Source organism: Saccostrea echinata, unplaced genomic scaffold, assembly GCF_033153115.1.
Source record: "Saccostrea echinata isolate AGI-Se365-2 ecotype Australia unplaced genomic scaffold, CSIRO_AGI_Sech_v1 ptg000001l, whole genome shotgun sequence".
Classification (NCBI taxonomy): domain Eukaryota; kingdom Metazoa; phylum Mollusca; class Bivalvia; order Ostreida; family Ostreidae; genus Saccostrea; species Saccostrea echinata.
Genome location: NW_026889750.1, coordinates 31,550,312 through 31,573,523, shown reverse-complemented (window position 1 = coordinate 31,573,523; position 23,212 = coordinate 31,550,312). Strand labels below are relative to the sequence as shown.

The following is a 23,212-nucleotide window of genomic DNA, read 5'->3' as shown; positions in this document are numbered from 1 at the left end:
TATATCAAAGTTTTTTTCTATAGACATTGACAGTTGTAGCCATTTATGGTGAGAACCTCGTAATTTGCTACTTGTGTTCAAACCATTTGTATATTATTTATATGTACAAATCAATAATACTTGAATCAAAATAATAAACTTTAATTAAGTAGATGCTAAGAAGCTCATTAGCGTACTGCCACGTACGTAAATAATATTTATAAATGACATTCCCTACAGACCATGCGCTCTTTCTTTGTTGCTTTGATGCTATTTTATATGCACCGACTAACTTCCGGTTGGGTTAACGAGTTTGACCAGGAGTTTACATTCAAGTGCCCGGATCACCAGTCTATCACACAGGTGAAGAGTTATCATAGCAATTATCAAGAGGACCGGAGGTTTGATTTCATGTGCACATCCTATACCAATTCCTCAGAAAATTGCGAATGGTCAGGTGAGATAACATCATTTCTTTCTTTATGTAATTCAGTGCATCAATCTGAATTAAAAAAAGGTCCTTTGATCCATTTATGCAGATCGCTTCAAGATCGCTACAAGGATCTGAAGAAACCCAATTAAGGGCATCGTCTCAAGCTACAGTCCGGAGCCCGCATATAGTGTAAATGATCAGAGGCCCAAGCTACAAATTCAAGAGTTTTAAAAAAATTGCAAGTGCCAATATTCTTGTATTGCTGCAAAGAAAAGGCAATGTGGCCGTTCTGCCAAGAGGCTTCAGAGTTCCCGTTCATACATCACCAGGACTTCTATTTTCGATTTTATTGAGAGACGTTTGATTGGATGATTCAAAGATCACTAGAAGAAGACCCTACTCCAGCATTCTAGGGGTTCTCGACAAGATACATGTACCTTGGTGCCGAGTCATATAAGGAGCGTAGGGATATTAACTAAGTCTCTACTTAGAGACCATTAATCGAGGTTTCTTCAGATCCTTGTGTTGCGATCTATGACAGCAGCTCGGGGTCTGCTTTTGATAACATTGTCGGTGCATCAACTGAAAGTCATAGATAAAAAGTTGCCATGCGCTTTTTATTAAGGTATAAAGAATAAGTATAAAGTAAATATAAGATAATTTTTTGCTGGCCATCATAAATTCTGATACAATTTAGAGTCGAGTGAAAAATTACAATTTCTATTTTCGCTATACACCTTACTGTAAATGTTTTGTATTGTTCAGAATATGTCAACGAGTTTGACAAACTCCTGGTTTACCAATGTCCTAACGGCGGAGTCATTGACGGAGTGTCTAGTTACCATATTAACCTGTTCGAAGACAGACGTTTCAGATTTTACTGCTGCCAGAAACCCGGTAAAGTATTCCTTTATTATTATATATAATGTGTCGAATTAAAATCGTTCTCTCTAAGATCTAAGTACCCCATGTTTCATAATTATTGGTTTTAAAAACTGACGTACTGTAATTTCTAGCAGAGCTCTTTTTCTTTTCTAAACGATCTATTATGCGAATCTGAAACAAGGAAGAAACCGATTTTATTACAATTTCCAAGTAACTACCCATCATCACAATGTCAAGGTTTTGTGATTTCGGAATTTTACACAAACCCTTGACATAAGTCGTTATTTAAAAGTTGGGCTAGAAAGCTACTATTTCATTTGTTCCTAGTCTAGGACTGGAACCAATCAGAAAACAGCTTTTATTGTAGGTAAGTTTTGTAAACAAATATGACTCGTCTTTAAAATGGAAAGTGTAAATATTGTAGGATTTATGACTAGTTACTTTTAATAAAACATCGGGGATTAATTTTTTGAAGATCGTCCCCCTTACAATCACAAAGATATGCTCTGGAGTTGGGCAATTTAAAAACGACGGATTTGAAAAATATATTCTCATTGATTAGTTTATAATTACCCATTACGTCATGTGTAACCACAAGCCCAACTTTTAAATAACGACTTATGTCAAGGGTTTGTGTGGAGTTCCGAAATCACAAAACCTTGACATTGTGAGAATGGTAACTACCACATTTTGCTTAATTTTCATCCTGGCAATTTAAAGGATCCTTCTGTTATGTTAATTTACTGTGTTTAGGTATGTGTGTTTACAACTGTAAGTATACGGGCTGGACCAACAGGTACGATCGTCCAGCGACCTACTCCGTCCCCACTGGTTATGTCATGAGAGGCTGGATCAGCATACACGACAACTACACCGAGTAAGTACAATTATTTATACAGTTTGATCCACTTACTTGCAAAGGTCACTGCAAATTTTTTTAGGAAGACATAACGTAACTATACTATGCAATATTAATATACAATGTACGGTGATGTACAAAGTAAATTCATTTTAAACAGTGTCTTTACTAATTTAAAATCAATTTCACAATTTCGACATCTTATAAGACTGAATACAGTATAAACAGCAGACACGTGTCTGTTTAATAAAAGCCATGTAAAGCTTTTCGAAAAGCCAACTGTGTTCTAAAGAAACATGTCTGTCGCCTGCTTATCATGACAGATATATGAATAAAGAGAGGGTTTGTGACGGTACATACTGTAATCATATTTTTTTTCCATAGAGATAGGCTATTCGAGTACGATATTTGTGAAATTTCTGAAACCTGTGATGGATTCCCTACAACTTCATCTACTTCGTCATCTTCCACAATTACTACTACAACACGTCATTCAGAACCCGTGCATGCGACGTCTTTCTCGTCGTATAACCCGACACTTCCTTTCTCTCTAAATACAGAGGAAACAACAACAAAACACGGTGGAAGCGTTCCTATTCTCGGCAAAAGATACTTGAATAACTTTCTGTCAAAGATATCAAAATAAAGTAAATGGCATAAATTACATGTAGAAAACCGCATTATAGTCTTATTTCAGCTGCGCTTCTTTCAACCACCACGAACATGTAATGCATTTTTAAGAGGGGGCATTCCACTGGAGTAGCGCATACCCTTTAATCATATTGCAAGCAGGAACGAGAAGTCGGTGGTGGAAGACGAAGAGGGGGATGGTGGTATATGTGGGCGACACATCTGGCACAAAACAAAATTCAGAGCACTTATTGTAAAATGACAAAATCTATGATATATAAAATAAAGTTTCTTTTAAAAAAGATAGGTCTCAGATCAGAATGAAAAATTTAAAAACTCGAGTGGGTGTCAGCCCGGTAATAGCATCACTATGCATAAAGCATTCTCTTGTTCACCGATACTTCAATATTTAGATGGAAATACAATTATTTTAAGAACCAATGAGAATCTTTTAAAAAAATTTTTTTAGAAATAACTGCAATTTAAGGATCTTGGGGTCTTGTGAAGATTAGACGACAAATCATGAAATTCAGATAATACTGGTATATATTTTTAGATGTAATGTATACGAAACTAATACATGCATGGTATCTTTTTTCCAGAATGCATTACCCTGATCGAGCTTGCGTATCTATACTTATAAATTAATAAATTTTGCAAATAAACTCCGATACGGGTGTATCAGAGTTCTTACTTACTCCTCTAAGAATACACATGATACAAGACGATGTCCGTAAACTATAATTAGATTTCAATTGCATTGTAAGTATCGTACATTAAAAGTCTACTTTTATTTTCTATAAACAGCCATGAAATAGCAAAAACGTGAGTACGGTGGCGTTTCCGGTTGGCGGATCTAAGTTACTGGCAATTTTTAATGAAACTGGCAACAAGCAATCGTTTATTTATTTCATTAAACGTCATTACTGAGTTATTCAATCAAAACTTGATTTCATTGATATAAAAGAAATAAGTTGTGATAACCGACTAAAAAGGAAAATGTGCAAATTATTTTCGTCATTCACCGATCGTAATATTGACGGAAGCTTCTAGAACATCATATAGCATCGAGCCCGATGTTAAAAAGAAAATAGCTGCTTTAACATAAAAAAGCTTTTGTGTGAATGGTCATTGAAATAATGGTAAATCATTGATAACACTGTAAGTTGTGAATATATTTATATATCGAAAGACAATTACATATATTTAGTAGGTTTTCCTAATAAATTTATCGGTAAAATTTATATTCCTCACTGAGAGCATCGTGACAACGAACCCGAAGTACAATTTGGACTTCGTAATAAACCTGCTTACATGAAGAAAAAATTAATGAATAAGGCATTGTTCAAATACAATTATGCTGTAAAATTTTGAGCTTTAATCAATACATTTCATTTTTTTTTCTGAATACAGTCTTTTGTATCAAATAGTCGGCATATTCCAGTGGCGGATCCAGGAATTTTGAAAAGGGGGGCGGGGGCGACCAGTTTGGGGTCGGGTAGGGGCAAACGGACACACACACAAAAAAATTGATTTATTAAATTTTATATATATTTTGGAAACAAAACGGTAGGGGGGCTGCCCCCCTCTAAATCCGCCAGTGTATTCATAGGGCGTTACATGTAAAAGTAATTTTTACACAGGTACTTGGGTCTTGGATTATAAATATGTAACTATGTACCTTATTGATATGTAAAAAAAAAAGAGGTAAGATACAGTTTTTACATATCAATAAGGTACATACATATCTATAAACTAGGACCCAAGTACCTGTGAATTTTTACCCCCCCCCCCCCCCCAAAATCAATTTTTCAGTAAAATGTGCATTTCACGGAAATAAAATAAGAGTATCTGAAGTGCAATATCCAAAACACAGTATATACAGTATCCATAACATAGTATATAACAGGTTTCACAATAAACGTCAATTAATGAAATTGTTATTTAAGTTTTACAAAGGGGGTGGGATGGGGGTGGAGACGTACTTCTACTTCATGCGGGATTTTTAACAAAGTATATTTCTTCCTGCTATAAGCCTGTAGGCTGTCAGTAGAAACTACAATATATATATTATTGGATTTTTTTCTGTCGGTAGTGGTATAGATTCAATTCCCCGCGCTTGCGCGGGATTTCATCTAGTTCCTGTAAAAAAAAAGACTAACGTAGATAGTCAGAAAAACAGAAAACAAAAAAATCTCCAATATAAGAGTTATCGTTCTGCGATCGGATTTTTGACTGCAGAAGTCCACAATTTGCAATTCAGTGGGGAATGGTTGTATACAGAGCTGAAAAGTCGTAAGTTTTCATGTTACTAATTTTGGTAAAAGAAGATGGGTAAACATGACGAGCGAAAAGTCTATAGTGTGATAAACATGGAGGTGAAAAATTAAATCTCAATTATATCATCCTTGATATTTCATCTAACATTAAAATATACTGTATGTAAAATCTCTACAATATGCAAAAATCCCACAAAGATTGAATTTATTTGCTTACGAAATATTGTACACACACTAAAGAGGGCAAAAAGAGTCATTTTCTCATACTATAACACTATTTTTCGATATGAGTTGGTCTTCGCTCCATATTTTTGAAATTTAATCCTCGAAGTTTGCATAAAAATATACATTTTTTGGTTTCCAAAAATATGGAGCAAAGACCCACTATACCATAAAAATATACTTTATTGACATATCATTTGCATCTTTTCGAAAAATACTTGAAGTCCATTAAGCCAAGGGTCATATCACAAACTTGATTTAAATGCCATTATTCATCAGGATTTGTGTAGTCTAGTGGTTAGCGTGCTAGTCTCGAAAGAAAATGATACTCAGGATTTTTATTGCTAGGGTTCGAACCCCACGAATACCACATTATCTTTTAAATAAAAGAATAAATTTTGCCGAGAAAAATTTCCTCAGAAAAGTTTTGTTTATCATAATTTCATAAATTTCAATCTATAAATACTGAATTCACAAAATGAATCTGATTTTTATATATCTGAAGCTATAGGCTCTCTGCACGCTATGTTCGCCCATCTCCTTTGTGAAAAGTGAACTGCATATAAGAACACAAATCAAAATTTCAACATGTGACCCAGGGTCTGAAATATTCAGGTAGGGTTCTTGTGGTCAGCTACATGTACCAGTTCTTTGAAGAAAAATGGTGATGGAACCATCTAGATAAGTTTCCGAAATCCGGTCCTGAAGTTTTTATACCTTTATATAATACTAATAAAGTGAATAAACATCGGGCTAGGGAAAATCAAAGTCGCATGTCTTGGCGTCTGAAATTTTCAGGGAGGGGTACTATAAGTAGTGGTCAGAAAAAATTGTGATGGTACCATCTTTAGTCTCGGAGATCCGTCTCTGAAGTTATTAACCCTACTATTGCCTACTATGAATAAATATCGGGCTTGGAAACATCGACATCCCCTGTCCCGGAGTTAGTAATTTTGTACAAGGTACTAGGTGTCAGATACCATTCTGTGAAAAGGCAGATCCAGCAATTTCGAGAAAAGGGGGAGGGGTTTTAGGAACCGTAGTATATCATTTCCAATATATAGGAAAAATCAAAACGTTTTATTCGTGTTCGCTCTGCTCCAAAATTTGTATTGTTTAATGGATTTCTGAGCTTGAATACTGTTCGTTATCTCCATATATATCATTCAATACTATATAATTATTAAAATCCTAATTCAATAAACATATTAAAAAAAATAAATTATGTATAGCATGATATGTGAAAAGAGAAGTTCCAACACACACATCCCGGTCGATCCTGCAATGCCATTATTAATAATTTTCAAGCTTTCGTAAAAGAAGTGCACTAGAATAACTAGAGTGTTCTAAGGAATACATCTGTTGCCTGCTCTGGCATCATTAAAAATATAATTAAGTATTGATTGTTGACCGTTAGAATCATAAAATTTTACCTCTATGCTAGCTGCAGAACTGTAGCTCTCTGGTTGAGAAAATTGACAGATTGGTTTATCTGTCCGAATTTTCTCAACCAGAGAGCTACACTCCTGCAGCCACCTCTATGCAAGCCTTTCCGGCAAAAACAACTTCGAATGTGCTACAAAGTCACCTAAGTCTTATCTGTAGAATCTAGGAGAAAACTTCATTGAACGCAACGATATTAACTACGTTATACCTCAGAGGTTACCAATCAACTCTATTTAGTCAATACTTTGATAGGAAGCGACTCCATTTTATATAAAATTTTAACATCCGTTGATGTAAATACATTTGAGGTTTTCTTCCGAGATTGCCGGAAAGGCTCGAGAAGATACGATTGCCTTCATTGTAAAAGTCTTCGATGTTTTCGAGCCCGATGTTAATTGTTCCATATAAGGAAGCGACTCCATTTTGTATAAAAAAAAATTAACATCCGGTGATGAAAATACATTCGAGGTTTTCTTCCGAGCTTGCCGGAAAGGCTCGAGAAATTACGATTGCCTCCATTGTAAATGTCTTTGATGTTTTTGAGCCCGATGTTAATTGGTTTCATATTGTTCCTTAGATAAAAAAAAATGAGGCGCTGGTTTTAAAAACTAGAAATAGTATAATCACCGTTTTTCCACAATGCTGGCAGTTGTGCACTAGTACCCAATATTGAAAATTTCAGATCCTAAGGCCAGGGAACTGATTTTTCCGAGTCCGATATTTATTGACTTATTGTTTTGCATACGAACTGTTATGAAAAGATGCCAATTCCTCTTCCTCACAGGCTTAGAGTTTAAAGCTTGTACCCTGGAGCAGGGAACTTCGATCTTTCGAGCCCGATGTTTATTCACTTAGTATTTTAGAAAGGTACTTGAGGAGCGGAACTCGGAAAGTAGTGATGTTACTGGTTTTTGTTAGAGTAGGTCCCTCCCCTCACATATGCTCAAGAGTAGGATTTCCCCCAAGGAAATTCCATATCAGATTCAATTTTCCGGGGGAAAATCCTATTCTGCGTTATAGTTATTAAGTGCGATATCCCCCAAAGCCAATTTTCCCCCAATAAAATATCATGGCTGTTTTTATGTATGAGGGGGGATGGAAGGGGGCTACACATTGTTACAAGTGTCCCTTCTTCAAATGACGACCAGTTCTATTGAAACATAAAAAGTATAAAAAATTAAAATTTGAAATCCCATTTTTATCAGTAACTGTCCAACCATTTCTTTTGAAACATTAAAATCTTTTTTTTTTCAAATATAGGTACAAAGTAATAGATTGGACAAATTTTTAACCTACGACCTGATATTCTTTTATGAAGTGATCCATATGTGTCCATAAAAACAAACAGGAATTTTACTTTAAATTGATTTCTTCTACAATTGTACTTCAAACTACATTTACATAGTATTGATATGTAAGTGTCTCTAAGTTATTGATGTTTAAATATCCAAAATAGCTGCAGTTGCCTAGGAACTAAAAATGAGTCAATTATTCCTAAAAATTTGAAATTTTTCAAAACTTTAAGAGAGTATTTTCTGTCTGCTATCAAATCCTATATAACACTGCTGGGGTCGAGGAGACATGCTTCGGCTTCCAAAGGCAGTGTTTCTTGTTAGTTTTTAGGTTTGGCTTTATAAACTTTTAGCCAAAATATTTTCAATATGATATTTAAGCATTGATAAAGGAGGGGAAATCCTACTCTGAGAAAGAAAGAGGGGTAATTTGGATCTATTGTGAGATCTCCTCCTCTAGAGTACAGATTCTGGGGGAAAAGCTGGCTATGGAGGAAATCCTACTCTACAACACCGTCACCATTTTTTAAAGAAGTGGTTGGTGACCACTAAAATTCTGCATTCAACAATGTAACTCACTTATGAATTGCGAATTGCAAACTGTGTTAAAAAATCTGATTACTTTGTCGTTCCTTTAGCATAATTATACCTTTGTTAAAACTGGAAGGCTAAGCGTACGTATTTCCATAATGTAGTTCTCTGATAGTGCCCAATATATAGGTTGCTGTATTGGGAGTTTATCAGAGTTCTTCAGAAAATGACCAATATAGGTATGTAAATGAAGGATTCGCTTTCACTGATATTCTATCTGCTGAAATATAATTTTTGTTTTTAAATCTTGAAAGTTGCTACCCCCTTTCTCCTCCTCCTCCTGAGTTGCGGTGGGATTATATTGCAGCAATTGGACACAGAATTAAGTTTATTACATGTAGTGTGAAGAAAAATATGTCAAGATAACAGAAACGTGAAATTTTGTGTAAAGTTGTATTTGATGTGAGTAAGGCACACACTACCATAAGTACGAGGAGTGTTCCAAAAATAATGTCATTACCTGATTACACCTTTATCGCGTGAAAATCGTATAAATATCTTACTGAAACCACATTGATGGTTAGATCGATCACTGAACCGTAGCGGAAGAAAATTTCATGTTCGCAGTTTCCCTGACTTAGGTACATTGTACATTGCTTTAAGAACATCAGATCCTCAGCCAGGAAGGATAACTCTTAAATTTATTATTTTATTTAAAAGTCTCAAAATGAAGCTTGAAATTTAGTTCTTTTCGCGCAAAAATTTTCATTTTATGCATTTCAATATGTTTCAAGGTTTTTGATGTCTTAGAAATGGTTTTGTAAAAAGTTTGTACCCCATAAAAAGAAAAAAATAAATTCATTTTTAGAGAAATCGAATTTTCTTTAATCTAGCATTGATACCAATGCTTACTAGCAGGATATGAAATTAGACGTGATATGTGATGTCTAGCAATGATAGCACAAGCTTTGTACACTGTAACACAGAAGTTGAAGTAAGTAGAAGAACTAATATACTGTATAAGAATAAAAAAGATGCAATTTTCTCCAAATGCCTGGATACCTAATATATATTTTTATCCTAATATTTATTTGTTGATCAATTTTCAATTAGAAAATGCATAGCTGGTATTTTTATTCGCATTTCCTGAAAATATATTTGAGATTTGATAATTTTCCCTATATTATATGATTAACTATAATGATGAACTTTGAAGAAATACCATGGGTAAAATTCATGTTACTCTGTGAAATCGGAGACATTTTTGTATTTTCAATTATTCAAAAGCTGATTTTCAGAACCTGAGGATCGGACTACCTTAATTATAGCTTGTTCAAAATGACTGGAAAAAGAGCAAACAATGCACTTGAAATTAGCTAGGGCCTATATGAAAGCTAGGTCCTTATTTGGCATAAAATCCGTAGATATTCATCGTGAGGTCTGTGATATCTATAGGAATGGTCAAATGTTTCATAGATCTGTTTGTAGGTGGGTTGCTAATAACAGGTTACGAACATATCAAAGATGCTGCTCGCCAAGGTCACCCTGCAACAGTTACAACCAATAATAACATCGTAAAAATCCACCAATTCTTGCAGAAAGACGCAAGATATACTGTGAGGCAATTGGCTCGGATGACAAACTTGTCGTTAGCACGTGTTCATGATATTTTGAAGAAAAAAAATCTAAAGCTTAGAAAGATAAAAAAAAAATATTAAAATTGTACATGTATTTAAAATATATCAAAAAGACTTGATAATTTAGTTACTGCATATGGTGATGAGACCTGGGTATACTATTTTGAGCCAAAACGTAAGAGTTCTAACAGAATCTGGGCATCAAAGAATGCAAAACGTCCTATATAATATTGCCAAAAGATTACAGATTGCGAAGAAGGTTTTATATGTTATTTTCTTTGACAATAAAGGTCCTGTCATGCAATTCCTGTGCCAAAGGTCAAAACAGTCACAGGTAACTTAAAAAAGACTGAAGAAATACCGTCGCCCAAAACGGGCATGAAGTATCTTCGACTTTGGCACCACAATGCGCCTGCACACACAGCACGCATTGTGACGGAGTATTTGGAGGCGGAAAAGATTAGTCCTACCGCCCCCCCCCCCCCCCCCCGTTTTCTCCAAAGTTGGCCCCGTGCGACTTCTTTCTGTTCCCAAAACTTAAATTCAACCTATCTGGGAAAGGTAAAAATCATGAAATGACCTTGGGTCTGCAATTTATCAGTATGTGATGGGTCTGCAATTTATCAGTATATGATGGGTGTCCCTATTGAGGAGTATGAAAAATGTTTCTAGAAGTGAATTGATCGTCTAAAAAATTGTATCCAGGCCAAGGGTGAGTACTTTGAAGGGCAGGAACGAATAAAAGGATCAAATACATGTATTGATAAATGTGGGTGAAAACAGCCAAGTGTCATTATTTTTGGGACATCCCTCGTAACCCATCGCTTTGATATGTAATTTTTAAATAAATTATTAAGATCAGCGCTTTTTTGAAAAGAGTTTCTCCACATACAAAGACTCTTAAGTTAGCAGCAACTTTACTACTTTGAATCTAGACAGAATGGTGCTAATACCTTTTAATGGTTGAATTCAGTGGGCAGTGTTAGTTACCCAGGTTCAATCAAGGGTGTATGGGGATTTACCCCGGGATTTGTCGTGAATTTGAAATGATTCTTAGAGAAATTTGGAATTGTGTTGATTATTTTATTTTTATGCCCCCGTATCGAAGATTCGGGGGTATATAGTTATTGTCCTGTCCGTGTGTCTGTTTGTCCGCAAAAACTTTAACATTGCTCTTAATTTTTAATTGGTTGGAGCTATGGCTTTCATATTTCACAAGTGTATTCATTGTGACAAGATCCTTTCTTTGGGTACCATCATATTTGACCTTGACCTTGTTTTGTAAAATTTTACCCAACTTAAACCTTGGACATTACTTTTGAATAGTTGGTGCTAGGTCTTTCATACTTTACATGTCATCCTTGTGACAAGACCTTACTTTGGATACCAACAACTTTGACCCTTTGACCTTAGAATTTGACCTACTTTTGAAAGACTTTAACCTTGGCCATAACTTTTGAACGGTTGGTGCTAGGGCTTTCATATTTCACATGTGTATTTCTTGTGAGAAGGCCTTTACTTGGGCACCATTAATCTTGACCATTTGAACCTGGCCTTGATGTTTGACTTACTTTTGAAAAAAACTTTAACCTTTTCCATATCTATTCAATGGATGCTGCTAGGGTTTTCATATTTCACAGGCATATTCCTCGAGACAAACCTTACTTTGGGTACCAACATATTTGATTTGCATTTGAGAAAGATTAACCTTTGATATGAGTTGCCATATGGCGGCATCAGTGTTTCACAAACACATCTTGTTTTTTTGTGCTAAATTGCATGGACCATGAGATCCATGCAGAAAATATATAAACAATTTTAAACCGGATGCTATGGGGAAAAGTAACCTTACCCATGCACCAGAACGCTAGACAGGTCGCTGTTAGGACAATGCATTCTATGAAGCCGGAACTCACCCTCCATTCAGACAACTCGCCATATTCACAATGACAACTCACCTTAGCTTTTTACGTGATCAAAGACAAATTAATCTGAATGAAAACGACAATTCTGCATACCGTAGCCATAGGTATATATTTATTGGCTTATTCAAGCTCTATATATTCACTCATTTTTTATAGATAAAAATACAGTCAAGTATTTCTAATATAGTGATGTTCAGAGCATAGTAGAAATAATTATACCCACTAAATAAGATGGAGAATATCTGTGGTACAAGCAACTTAAAGAGGATAAGGAAGATGGGGATGTCAGTAGTTTTGGAGATGAGTTGTCCCGTTTAACAGTAAAGTTCATATCTACTATGATACATGAAACCCTCTCTTAATTCTGAGGTTAATTTTTAATGTCACGTTACAATAATAGCTACCTAGATCAACATTTAATATTAAGGTCATCCTACAACATTACTGTATTTATCAATACAGCTTAATTTAGCAATTAGACTTCTTACACCATGATGAAAAATTTACGTTTCAAGATAAAAGAAATGTATTTGATAAAACATACTTTTAGTAAACAGAAGCCTTTCTCTAGATTTAATTATGGTAGAAACACATGCATATGGCCCACCTATTGCGATCCTTTTTTTTAAAGACAGCAACTTTGATTTTTTTTTCTTTTTTTTGTTACCGTGTAAAGAGACAATGCATTGCGTATATGGAAATTTACACACGGCTTGTTAACCAATCAAAACTCATGTTACAAGGTACACGGAAAATAAAGAGGAGTTCTAAAATCCGAGACTTTCATTCAGTTTCTACGGAAGCGAGTTACAGTTACCATGAAATATTTTTTTAAAGTTGGTAATTCCAATTTTAAAGTTGGTAATTCCAACTTTAATCTCGGCTGTTCCAACTTTAAAGTTTGCTTTTCCAACTTTAATGTTTGCTTTTCCAACTTTAAAGTTTGTATTTCCAACTTTAATCTTGGCTCTTCCAATTTTAAAGTTGGCTTTTCCAACTTTAACCATGGCTTTCCCATCTTTTTACGGCTTTTTGCGTTATATTCAGATACTTTATAGCTGGACTCGGGTTGCCGTTTTATACATGTAATTACAATGGAAAGAAACGATTTAATTATGAAAATATTGTGTTTGTTTGTTGTTTAACGTCCCTCTCGAGAATTTTTCACTCATATGGAGACGCCACCACTTGCTGGTGGAGGGCTGCAAATTTATACCTATACTCGGCACTCAGGGCCGTGTATAGCAGTGAAGGATCTTTTTCGTGCCAACACCTACTGCAACACGGGACCTCGGTTTATACGGTCTCATCCGAAGGACTGGTCTCCACGTCACGCAGTGGATTCGAACCCGCGACGTAAGGATCAGCTCCTTACTCCACGACCCAGACGCTCTAACCACTGCACCACACGAGCGATTTAAAATATCATTGTGTTTTCATACATTTAGTTCGGTTGTATTTGTAGCAATAGTAATATATAGTGTTTATTCATCCTATATATCAAACACCTAATAATGGTCTAATTTGTTTAAACTTATTCTCTCATACAAAACACAAATTAGTCGCCGGCGTGGCGCAGTGGTTAGAGCGTCTGCTCTAGAGTCGCGGAGTAATGAGTTGATCCTTACGTCGCGGGTTCGAATCCCACTGTGGGACATGGAGACCGGTCCTTCGGATGAGAACCGTAAAAACCGAGTCCCCGTGTCGCAGTAGGTGCTGGCACGACAAAGATCCCTCACTGCTCAATGGCCGTAAGTGCCGAATATAGGACAAAATTTGCAGCTCTCCACCGGCAAGTGGTGGCGTCTCCATATGAGTGAAAAATTCTCGAGAGGGACGTTAAACAACATACAAACAAACAAACAAAACACAAATTATATTTCTGATCTCTTTTGACAGAATGCAAACTACTTATCGGATACTCAAATGTGTTCAAGTCTCATAATTAAAATGTATGGTGAACCGTGATGTAATAGAGTCCTCCTGAATTTGAATACATGTAAATTCCCCTTTTTTTAATTATAGAGAAACTATCTTACAAAAATGAAAGAAACATGAATATTCAATATGATCGTTGAAAATTTACAAGTAAGCCAGAACAATTTATCATGAATTCATTCCATTTCTAAACAATTGGCAAAATGCCAATCGTCATATTGGAGTAATTTTTAAAATTTTTATCTAATTTTCAATTTTATTATTATTTTTTTTTTCAATTTTAATTATGGTATAATTTTTCTTTTCCAAAAAGTATTTATTATTGAAAGTTCTATATTTGACTTTGTAACCCATTGGAATTTTAAGAATTTTTGCAATTTGTAAATCCCTATGTCTCAATAAATTATAAAATCCCAAGCTTAATATTTTGCCAAGATAATATTTTGAGTTATATTTTGACAATAAGATCAACAATTTTTATTTTGTAGCTTGGTCTTGGAAGAATTTGGTCATTCAATATGTAATAATTTTGTCAATTCTTCAAACTTGGAATTGTGCCATTTTTAATAGTTGTCTACCCTTTGATACGTTGCGTATTTGATTATGATAAATGTCAGTTTTAGAAGAACATAGTCATCTGTTACTATAAAATACCTTAAAGAAAATACAAATTTAATTTTGAGTAAAATAAATCAAACGTATTTTTTACCATTTTGCTTGAATTGTTTAAGTGCTTTGCACTTAAATGTGCAATAGAGGGTGGCGCTTCCTACGACTGCTATGTTGGATGATGAGGAAATTTTTTGGCTTTTTTGAATTACATGTTATGAAGTCTAACTATCCACCAGATTTCATCAAGATATGACAACCTTCGATCTGGACAGTTTTGCATGGTTTTCTCGGTTTCATGGACTTGCTCTTAAAAGGTTTGGTTGAAATCTTGTCATGTACGGAGTTGTATGAAGTTATTCTCTATATAATTATATAAGATGGACCAAAAGAAATATATAATTAATGCATGGTTTTTAAAGTTGGAAGATATATGTAAGAGAAAGTCGAGGTAAAATATGATTGACACAAATTAATTGCTTACCAATCTATTTTATTAATTTTGCATTAATATAAGATGGTAATAATTAAAATGAAGGGAAAAAAGCTAAGGAAAAGGGCTAGAAAAGCTCAAATTAAAGTTGAAAAAGCCGAGATTAAAGTTGGAATTATCAACTTTGAAGTTGGACAAAATTATTGCATGGCACTAAAACGCTTCCGTAAGCTTCAGCATCGGATCCAGCATTTCCGGTTGAGGGAGGTAAAAAATATTAAAAATACAACGAAGCATCATATTCATTCGTTGCAAATACCACAAGAAAACATTGAGGTTGCCATCAATTGTCGCCCTAGAAATAAAAGTAAAATCTTGATCATCAAACTTCTTCGATTTGTGTGGGCATACGTCTGAATGATCGAGACTAAAATCGAAAAGATTTACGGAAAGCTTCTAATCGGATGAAAATCGAACAAAAACGATACCGATTTAAACTTTATCAAGTAACTGTTGGCTGCATAAAATATAAATTAGAATCAGACACATGTATCACCTATCATCCAAATTATATTTGCCTTAATGAATATAAAACACAAACTGTGTAACGTACGTTTTTATGCGACAAGTAAAATTTAATGTTGTAAAAAGGGGACCTGTCGTTTTGTGGATAGTAAATGATAAGCAACTTTATATATTACATATGAAAAACATATGTATTTTTTAAAGGTATATTTCATGGAAGTAAATATATTGTGTATCTCGTAATTTATAAAGGGAAAGAACATTCTTATGTATAATCTTTTTAATGTATAGTTAACCTTTAATTCTGAATAACTGGTACACCACCTTTATCCTAAACGTATATCATATGTATAGAGCAGCCCGGTCCTCCGGGCTGCAATAAGGATTAATTTATTGTTCCATGCTTGAAACTAGACAGCATGAAGCTAGTTGATTTTGAAGCATTGTTACGTAACAGTTGTCTATAAAAAAATATTAGTATATTTTGTATCCTTCTGAAATCAAATCTTAAATCTACAAGTAAGACAGTCGATACGCAACATCTATTGAATATATAGATTTCTCTTTTTAGGAGATGTTTCATTATACTTGTATGTTTCAGCCGTCATATTTCTTCTGATCTTGTCGTTACGAAGCTGTTTCTCAGACTGGACTTGGGTAAATGATTACGACCAACGTTTCCGATTTGAGTGCCCTAGAGGTAAGTACCTGTCTGGGGTACAGAGTACATTCAGCGACTATCATCATGACCGGAAGTTTAGCCTTCGATGTACCTCTGATTTCCGATCCATAACTCATTACTCTTACTGCAGTTGGACAGGTATTTGCCCATAAATATATTAATAAGTGAGGGTTTGTCTCGTAACGCTATCATCTAAATCGTTAAAAAATCGCTAGAAGAATTTTTATTTGTTTGCCAATTATTTTTTATTGCAGATTATGTGAATGAAATGGACATGCCCTTAATATTTCAATGCCATGACGGGGGAGTTATAAGCGGGATAGAAAGTTTTCATGACAACCACTACGAGGACAGAAAGTACAAATTCAAATGTTGTCACTATAGATGTGAGTAGAAAACTGAATTGTTCTTTCTAACAGTCATTTATCAGCGAGTCATAAAATGTTTTTATGTCATTTAAAAAAAAGAGTTTATATTGACATATTGTAATGATGGAATTTCTGTATTTACAAACAAGGTCATTATAACGACTGTAGAATTTGCGAAAAGTTGACTTTAAACGGGATTGTTAAAACCCTTGTGACATCAACTTATTTGTTCGTAGCTTCGGTTTAAAAACTGATCATATTCAGAGAATGTTGTTGCATATCGAATCAGTTTGGAGACATAAGCACCATATGCAGCTGATGCTGGAATATTTCTACTAAAGAGAAGTATACGAATGAAAAGCAGAAGTCATCCCGTTTCTCATACAGGTTAGTTATTAGATGGCCATTATTGTCTATAGCCAGCATCCAAATCTGAAACATGTGTTGCAAACTATTTAGTGTCTTTTGTTTCGAGTCCACTGGGATATATCGAGTCGACATGAATGAAGTAGCCTATCTATTGTTAATTGTTAAAACGTCGTCGATATATTTATATGTTGAAGGTCACAGCAACAGTTTTCTTCTTTTCTTGTAGAAGTTTTTGAATAAATTCTGCTTCAATGGAATATAAAAACAAGCCGGGTAATAAAGGAGTACAATTAGTACCCATCGAATTTCCAACAGATTGTTGGAAGACTTGGTCTTCAAAGACTACATAGATATTGTCAATGAGGAACTCCAGCATCTGTTTAATATCAGTTTCAGAGTACTTGTTTGTATAGGATCAGAATGATTTTGATAAAGTAATTTTGTAGATCAAGACCAATCACAAGAAAGGAGAATTTACTAGCACGACTTTTCATTAAGGAAGTAGTTGTCTATGACGTCAAAAAGCTTGCTATTTAATATATATTGTGATGAATGGTTGTATAAGAAGCATAGAAAAGTCATTTGTTTTGATGCTACTGATGTTTGACGTTTGAAAAGTTTTCAGATTTTAGATTTTCCAAAAGTATTTTGTAGGTTTTTAGAATCCACTTTTGATTTACACCACTTCTTGAATATACGTCTGAAGTTTCTCCTTCATAGCAGTTAATATTCTGGTGAGGAGTAAATTAAAATTAGGGGTTTGGTTGAATATTTACTGCACCCTGCAATATATCTTTATTTGCAAGGAAGTTTGGAATCCAGCGTGTAGGTACGGTAAATCAAACTCTCTTCTACTGACTGGGATGTTAAATGTATTTAAAACTGATGGGTGATAATGAAGAATTTCATCCTTTCAAAGGAAAGATTACGAGATGTGGAATGAAAGCCCAAGTTCTTCTAAAATGCATTTGAAATAATGAGCCTTACAAACAAAGACTATATTAATAACAATATTGTTACAGGCTTTGTCAGCTGAAACCAAAACATATTTTGCATATAATCTTTCTAATTATTTTAATATCACTTTCGGTCTACTGAAAACAAAAGGATAGATAGTTCACATTTTGCCCTTTAATTTTCTAATGCGATACTTTGATATAATATTATATAAGAAACGTTTAATCAATTCTCACAGAGTGTCAAGGTCTTCCCCTTCATATTTAGCCCTAGCTGCAGAACTGTAGCTCTCTGCTTGAGAAAATTCGGACAGAGAAAGCAGAGAACTACAGATCCAAGCGTTGTAAAAACCTTCGATTTACGCCGCCGCTTTTTTGTCGCTCGCTTCGGCTATTATTTCTTGTATTTAATGCTTTCCCCTGCTTTAAAAGTGGTATCCAATAATTATTCATATATTTTACTCCTATTCCTGATACTTTATTTACCTTTCAACAGTTCCAGACGGCCGTAATATCAGTTTAACAAATGCATTCCGACGTCGACGTTGGTGTCCTCCTGAAACAACACGCCCGAGTTTTAATTATCTCATTTCTTGTTTACGTTCATGTTGTATTCTAATCTTTATAGATAATATACATGATATTTAAACCTCCTGAAATTTTTATTTACATTTTCTTGACAAGTATATGTTCTTTGAATTACTTCTTTTCGCACGACCCCCAATAACATGGACGTCGGAATGGGAATTTTTTAAACCGACATTTCAAAACCATAAAGGGCTGTTTGAGATCGTTGAAAGGTAAATAAAATATCAGGAATAGGAGTAAAATATAAGGATAATTATTGGATACCACTTTTAAAGCATTAAATACAAGAAATAATAGCCCGAAGCTAGCGACAAAAAGCGGCGGCGTAAATCGAAGGTTTTTACAACGCTTGGATCTGTAGCTCTCTGCTTTCTCTGTCCGAATTTTCTCAAGCAGAGAGCTACAGTTCTGCAGGTAATTTAGCCCATCCTGTAGCATCTTCTATCATGATAACTTTTTTTAAATTTTGAACTATACACCCATGTACATCACCAGTAATGATGTGTCCAGCTGGACCATAGTTGGAAGAATAGAAAGTACAAGAACACTTAAGAGGATATTGTTTTAGCTAGTCAATATACGCACAGTTGAATTTGTTTAAAATTGAAAATTTTGGATGCAAAGTTGCGAAATATCTGACAGGTAAGAAATGCAAGTTGTACTCTTCGACTCAAAATACAGTGGAATACAAGACTGATTTTTTAAAAATCTTATTGATTAATTAATTAAATAATAAATTATGGAATAGTGACCCTCTGCTCTAAATTTCACGATTTTTTTAAACTTTCGAACATTGATTTTCATCAAGAGCTATTCAAATGAAAAATACAATGAGGTATGAAGCGCTGCTTATTTTTTCAGAAATGATTTTTATGTCAGATCATAATTATGAAGAAATTTTAACACAGAGAATAGGAAGAGAAATAATTTATTATCACAACATAAAATTAAAAATATGAGGTGTATATAAAATAATATTTAGTGTCATACCTATTAAATTCATATTAGAAAACGTAATAAAGCACTGCTTCCTAAGTCAGAATATCGCAATGTTATATGTGGTTGTAGGAAAAGAATGCATCTGTTAGCAAGACTTGATACATCAAACCATTTTTAAAATGGTCCTTAAAAAGATAGAACTTATTCAATTTGTAAGGGTTTTAAAACTGGATTAAAATGTTTTTGTCAAATTAAATAAAACAATTTGAGAAGTATAGGCAAGGGAAATAGAAGGTAATATTTCCATCATGTGTTATGTTTGAATGTTTGATGGAATTGAATAATAATAGGTCTCAATAATTAAACTCTGATAAGGTAAACTATGAGTAATATTACTATTTTTTACTTGGAAAAATGTCTCTTTTATCAGAGGATCGGTCCCCCTTAAACAAACACTAGCCTGTATACTGGTGTTGAAGAATCCAAGGTGACATCCTCTTGTTTTGAAATTTAAACTGAAGAGGTGGACAGAAGTACATTAATTACATTTCAACTTGTATTTTTGTATTTACTGCCATCCAAAGGGTAAAACTTCAACATGGAAGCATTACAGTATCAATTTTAATGCTATATCATTTAACTAAAAATCACAACTTTGAGTAGATGGTATTAATTCTAGATAACTTTACGGGATTTTCCTTTTAAGATCATATGAAGCTATTCATTTTAGTACAACGTTGTAAAAACAAAAAAAGAAAACCATCCAGACAAGCCATTTTGTTCCTTTTTATTTTTGTGTAGGATGGTTTAAATACTGAACATTCTTGTCTCTCCCCCTTTCTATGTAATGATATCATTATCAATATCAAAGTGTATTGGCTTAAAGAAACACAAGTGCGAGCTAGCTTACCTTCCAACTTGTTTGTTCTACATTTTAGATCTTATTTAAAAAAGAGAAAAATTAAATCTAAAGGCTAATTAATAATTTCACAGATATGTGTGTGTACAACTGCTACTACACTGGATGGTTGAACAATTTTGGAGCATATTTCAGATATGACTTTCCACAGAACCATTTCATCAGGGGAATTATCAGTTTACATAAAAACACCCCCGAGTAAGTAGTGCTGTAGACTGTGCTTTTGTATTAATAGCATTTCAAACTCGTTTACAAAAATTTACAATGTTTATTTCCAGTCTCAAGGATCGCACATCGTCTGTTATGAAATGTAAATGGTGAAAATAACGAACAATTATCAATATTTTAAAAAAAAATCTACATTTTTAAAATTCTAATTAACTTAAAAAATACTTTTTTTCCTATGAGTATGTATACTTTTATTTAATTTCACATTATTTCTCAACTGAGTATGACCTGTAAAGCAGAGCCTTATTTAAAAAAAAAGATTTTAAACATACCAAATTTAAATTGAAGAACAAGTTTTAACAGGGCAATGTTATTATATAAAAAGTAGTATGACCACATTATGTTGCCTCCCCCCCCCCCCCATATTTTGTACTGGAAAATGTTATGTTGACATTTTTTTTAAAATTGGGATGAGACACATGAAATCAAAGCAAAACCTTTGTAAAGAAAAATAACAAACTTTTTACAAGGTTCATTATTATTATTATTATAATCTCTCTCTCTCTCTCTATACATGTATATATATAGTCTAACTACGTTATCTTGAACTCAGTGTCGAGATATCCCAGGATCTGAGATATCCAGATTATAATACAGTTGGGACTTCCAGCTCTCTTTGACCTATCATGGTAATCGAGATAACGATCTTCTATATACCAAAATTCAAATGTGTATAAACAGACCAATATGTTATGATTTTTATGCTCAATGTATTCCTCACATATGCATTTCATGTTGTGTGTGACTGTGTGTGTATGTGTGGGTGTGTGTATGAGTGTATATATAAATTTGTGAAAATTTGCATATGCTTCATAAAACGATTCAAAAGTCTTATTACTTTTTTTTAGTGACAGGGTATTTGATTTTGAAATATGTTCCATTAACTTTGATTGTGAACACACCACTCAAACTACCACTACATCTACCACCACCACCACCACCACCACCACCAGGGCGACCACCGCCGCTAGAACCACATATGATGTGTACCTTCTCTCCATGGTGCACGGAGATCGTCCGAACTCTGTTTCCATCCTAGGGAGAAGGTCAAGTGCAGAAAATCTTTCGCAGAGTTTATAAGTGTAGCAGACAATTTGACAAAAAATTAAAACATTAAAAAAAAATTAAATTACGGAAAGTAAGTACACATACATGAAGGAAAAAAAATACGATTAACCTTAAATTTTTGTTTTCTTCTCTTTCCAAGTTTATCCTTTAACGTTTTTGAGCTTGTGGTTTTAATGATTGTCCCTATATTTTTGTAACGAAAGTACTAAAGAAAATTTTAAAACGTAGTTTGAATAAAAATGAGAAAGAAAGCCTAATGTGGCGATGGGAAAAGGTATGATGTAAACACCTATTCTCAATTTATTGTGCCCTATTGTCCTTGTGCAAAAGTAAAAAATGTGTGAATTGAAACTAACATTTCGATATGCCATTTGAAGTATGAATGTGTATACTTTTTAAAAGAAGGTGGGTGAACAAGGTGTGCAGAATGCCTATAGCTTCAGATATTTAAAAAAATCATATTCAATTTGAAAATTAAGTATTTAAGGAGGAGAAGGACCTTGAGCTGAAAAAATACTTGTCATTCAATTTTTTTCATATTTTGTATATTTCTAATTAAGTATGCCCCACATATCTTAAAGCAGTTACATCATTAGGTTTCTTACCTTATTTTGGGATATTGATTGACAAATACTATGCCCTACCGTATCCTAGTGGATTTTAATTCTCCATGTTTCCGGGCTCATTACTCTGTCCATAGTGGGATTTTTTAAGCATATATAAAAAATATCAAAGTGTACATGTATCTTTTAAATCATTTCAGAGTATAACTAGGATTTAATATTCGAAAAAGCAAGTTTTGTCTATCACACTGCATCTGGATAGGGAAATCACGCACTTTTTTAAGACAACTAAAACAATAAAAACGTAATTTACAATTCTATCATTCAATATTTTTTAAATTACGTTGAAATGCAAATCTTTCAAATTATTGATTAACCGTAAAAATTTCGAATGATGAAGCTGACCTCATTACTTCACAGGACATCGTTAAAGAGGACATAAGCATGACTTTTCAATTTATAGGGCAACTTGCTTGACCGGGGAAGCGAATTAGATAAAATCTGAAGCTAACAGCATTGTAAGCAGTAACTTATAGAAGGTCTATGTCGTTTTTATGCTTTATGCTGCATATCTGAGCCGTTTTTCAATTGTGATATAGATATACATGTATTTTTAAAATTTCCTTTTTAAAAAATAAAGTTTAAATTTTTGATATAACAGCTGTTATTGCGATTGTTTATATAAGGACGGTTTATCATCATTAAAAATACGCCAAAGGAAAAAAATCAGTTGACACTTGTTTAGTTGTTCCGTACCTTTTCGTGATACTGTTGTGGTCTCAATGTGATGATAAATAAACGCTTTCTAATGCTTAATTTTTAACTTTAATTACCATCTTATATAAAAAAAAAAGTTTTAACATTCTAATTATGAAAAAGATTGATCCACTCCTCTGTTTCCCTAAACTG

The 23,212-nt window shown here is 33.8% G+C and overlaps 2 protein-coding genes across 2 annotated transcripts in view; both read left to right on the top strand.

Moving 5' to 3' along the window:
* The window catches only part of LOC133189657 (myeloid differentiation primary response protein MyD88-like), a 131,975-nt gene that overhangs the window by 59,281 nt on the left and 49,482 nt on the right, over positions 1-23,212 (top strand). The gene's annotated exons all lie outside the window — the stretch shown is intronic.
* LOC133181295 (uncharacterized) lies at positions 259-21,711 on the top strand. The gene is made up of 7 exons (XM_061315824.1): positions 259-436; positions 1,178-1,309; positions 2,051-2,174; positions 2,541-2,737; positions 16,225-16,323; positions 16,560-16,691; positions 21,521-21,711. The coding sequence occupies exons 1-7, from the start codon at positions 259-261 to the stop codon at positions 21,709-21,711; spliced, it is 1,053 nt and encodes a 350-aa protein (XP_061171808.1).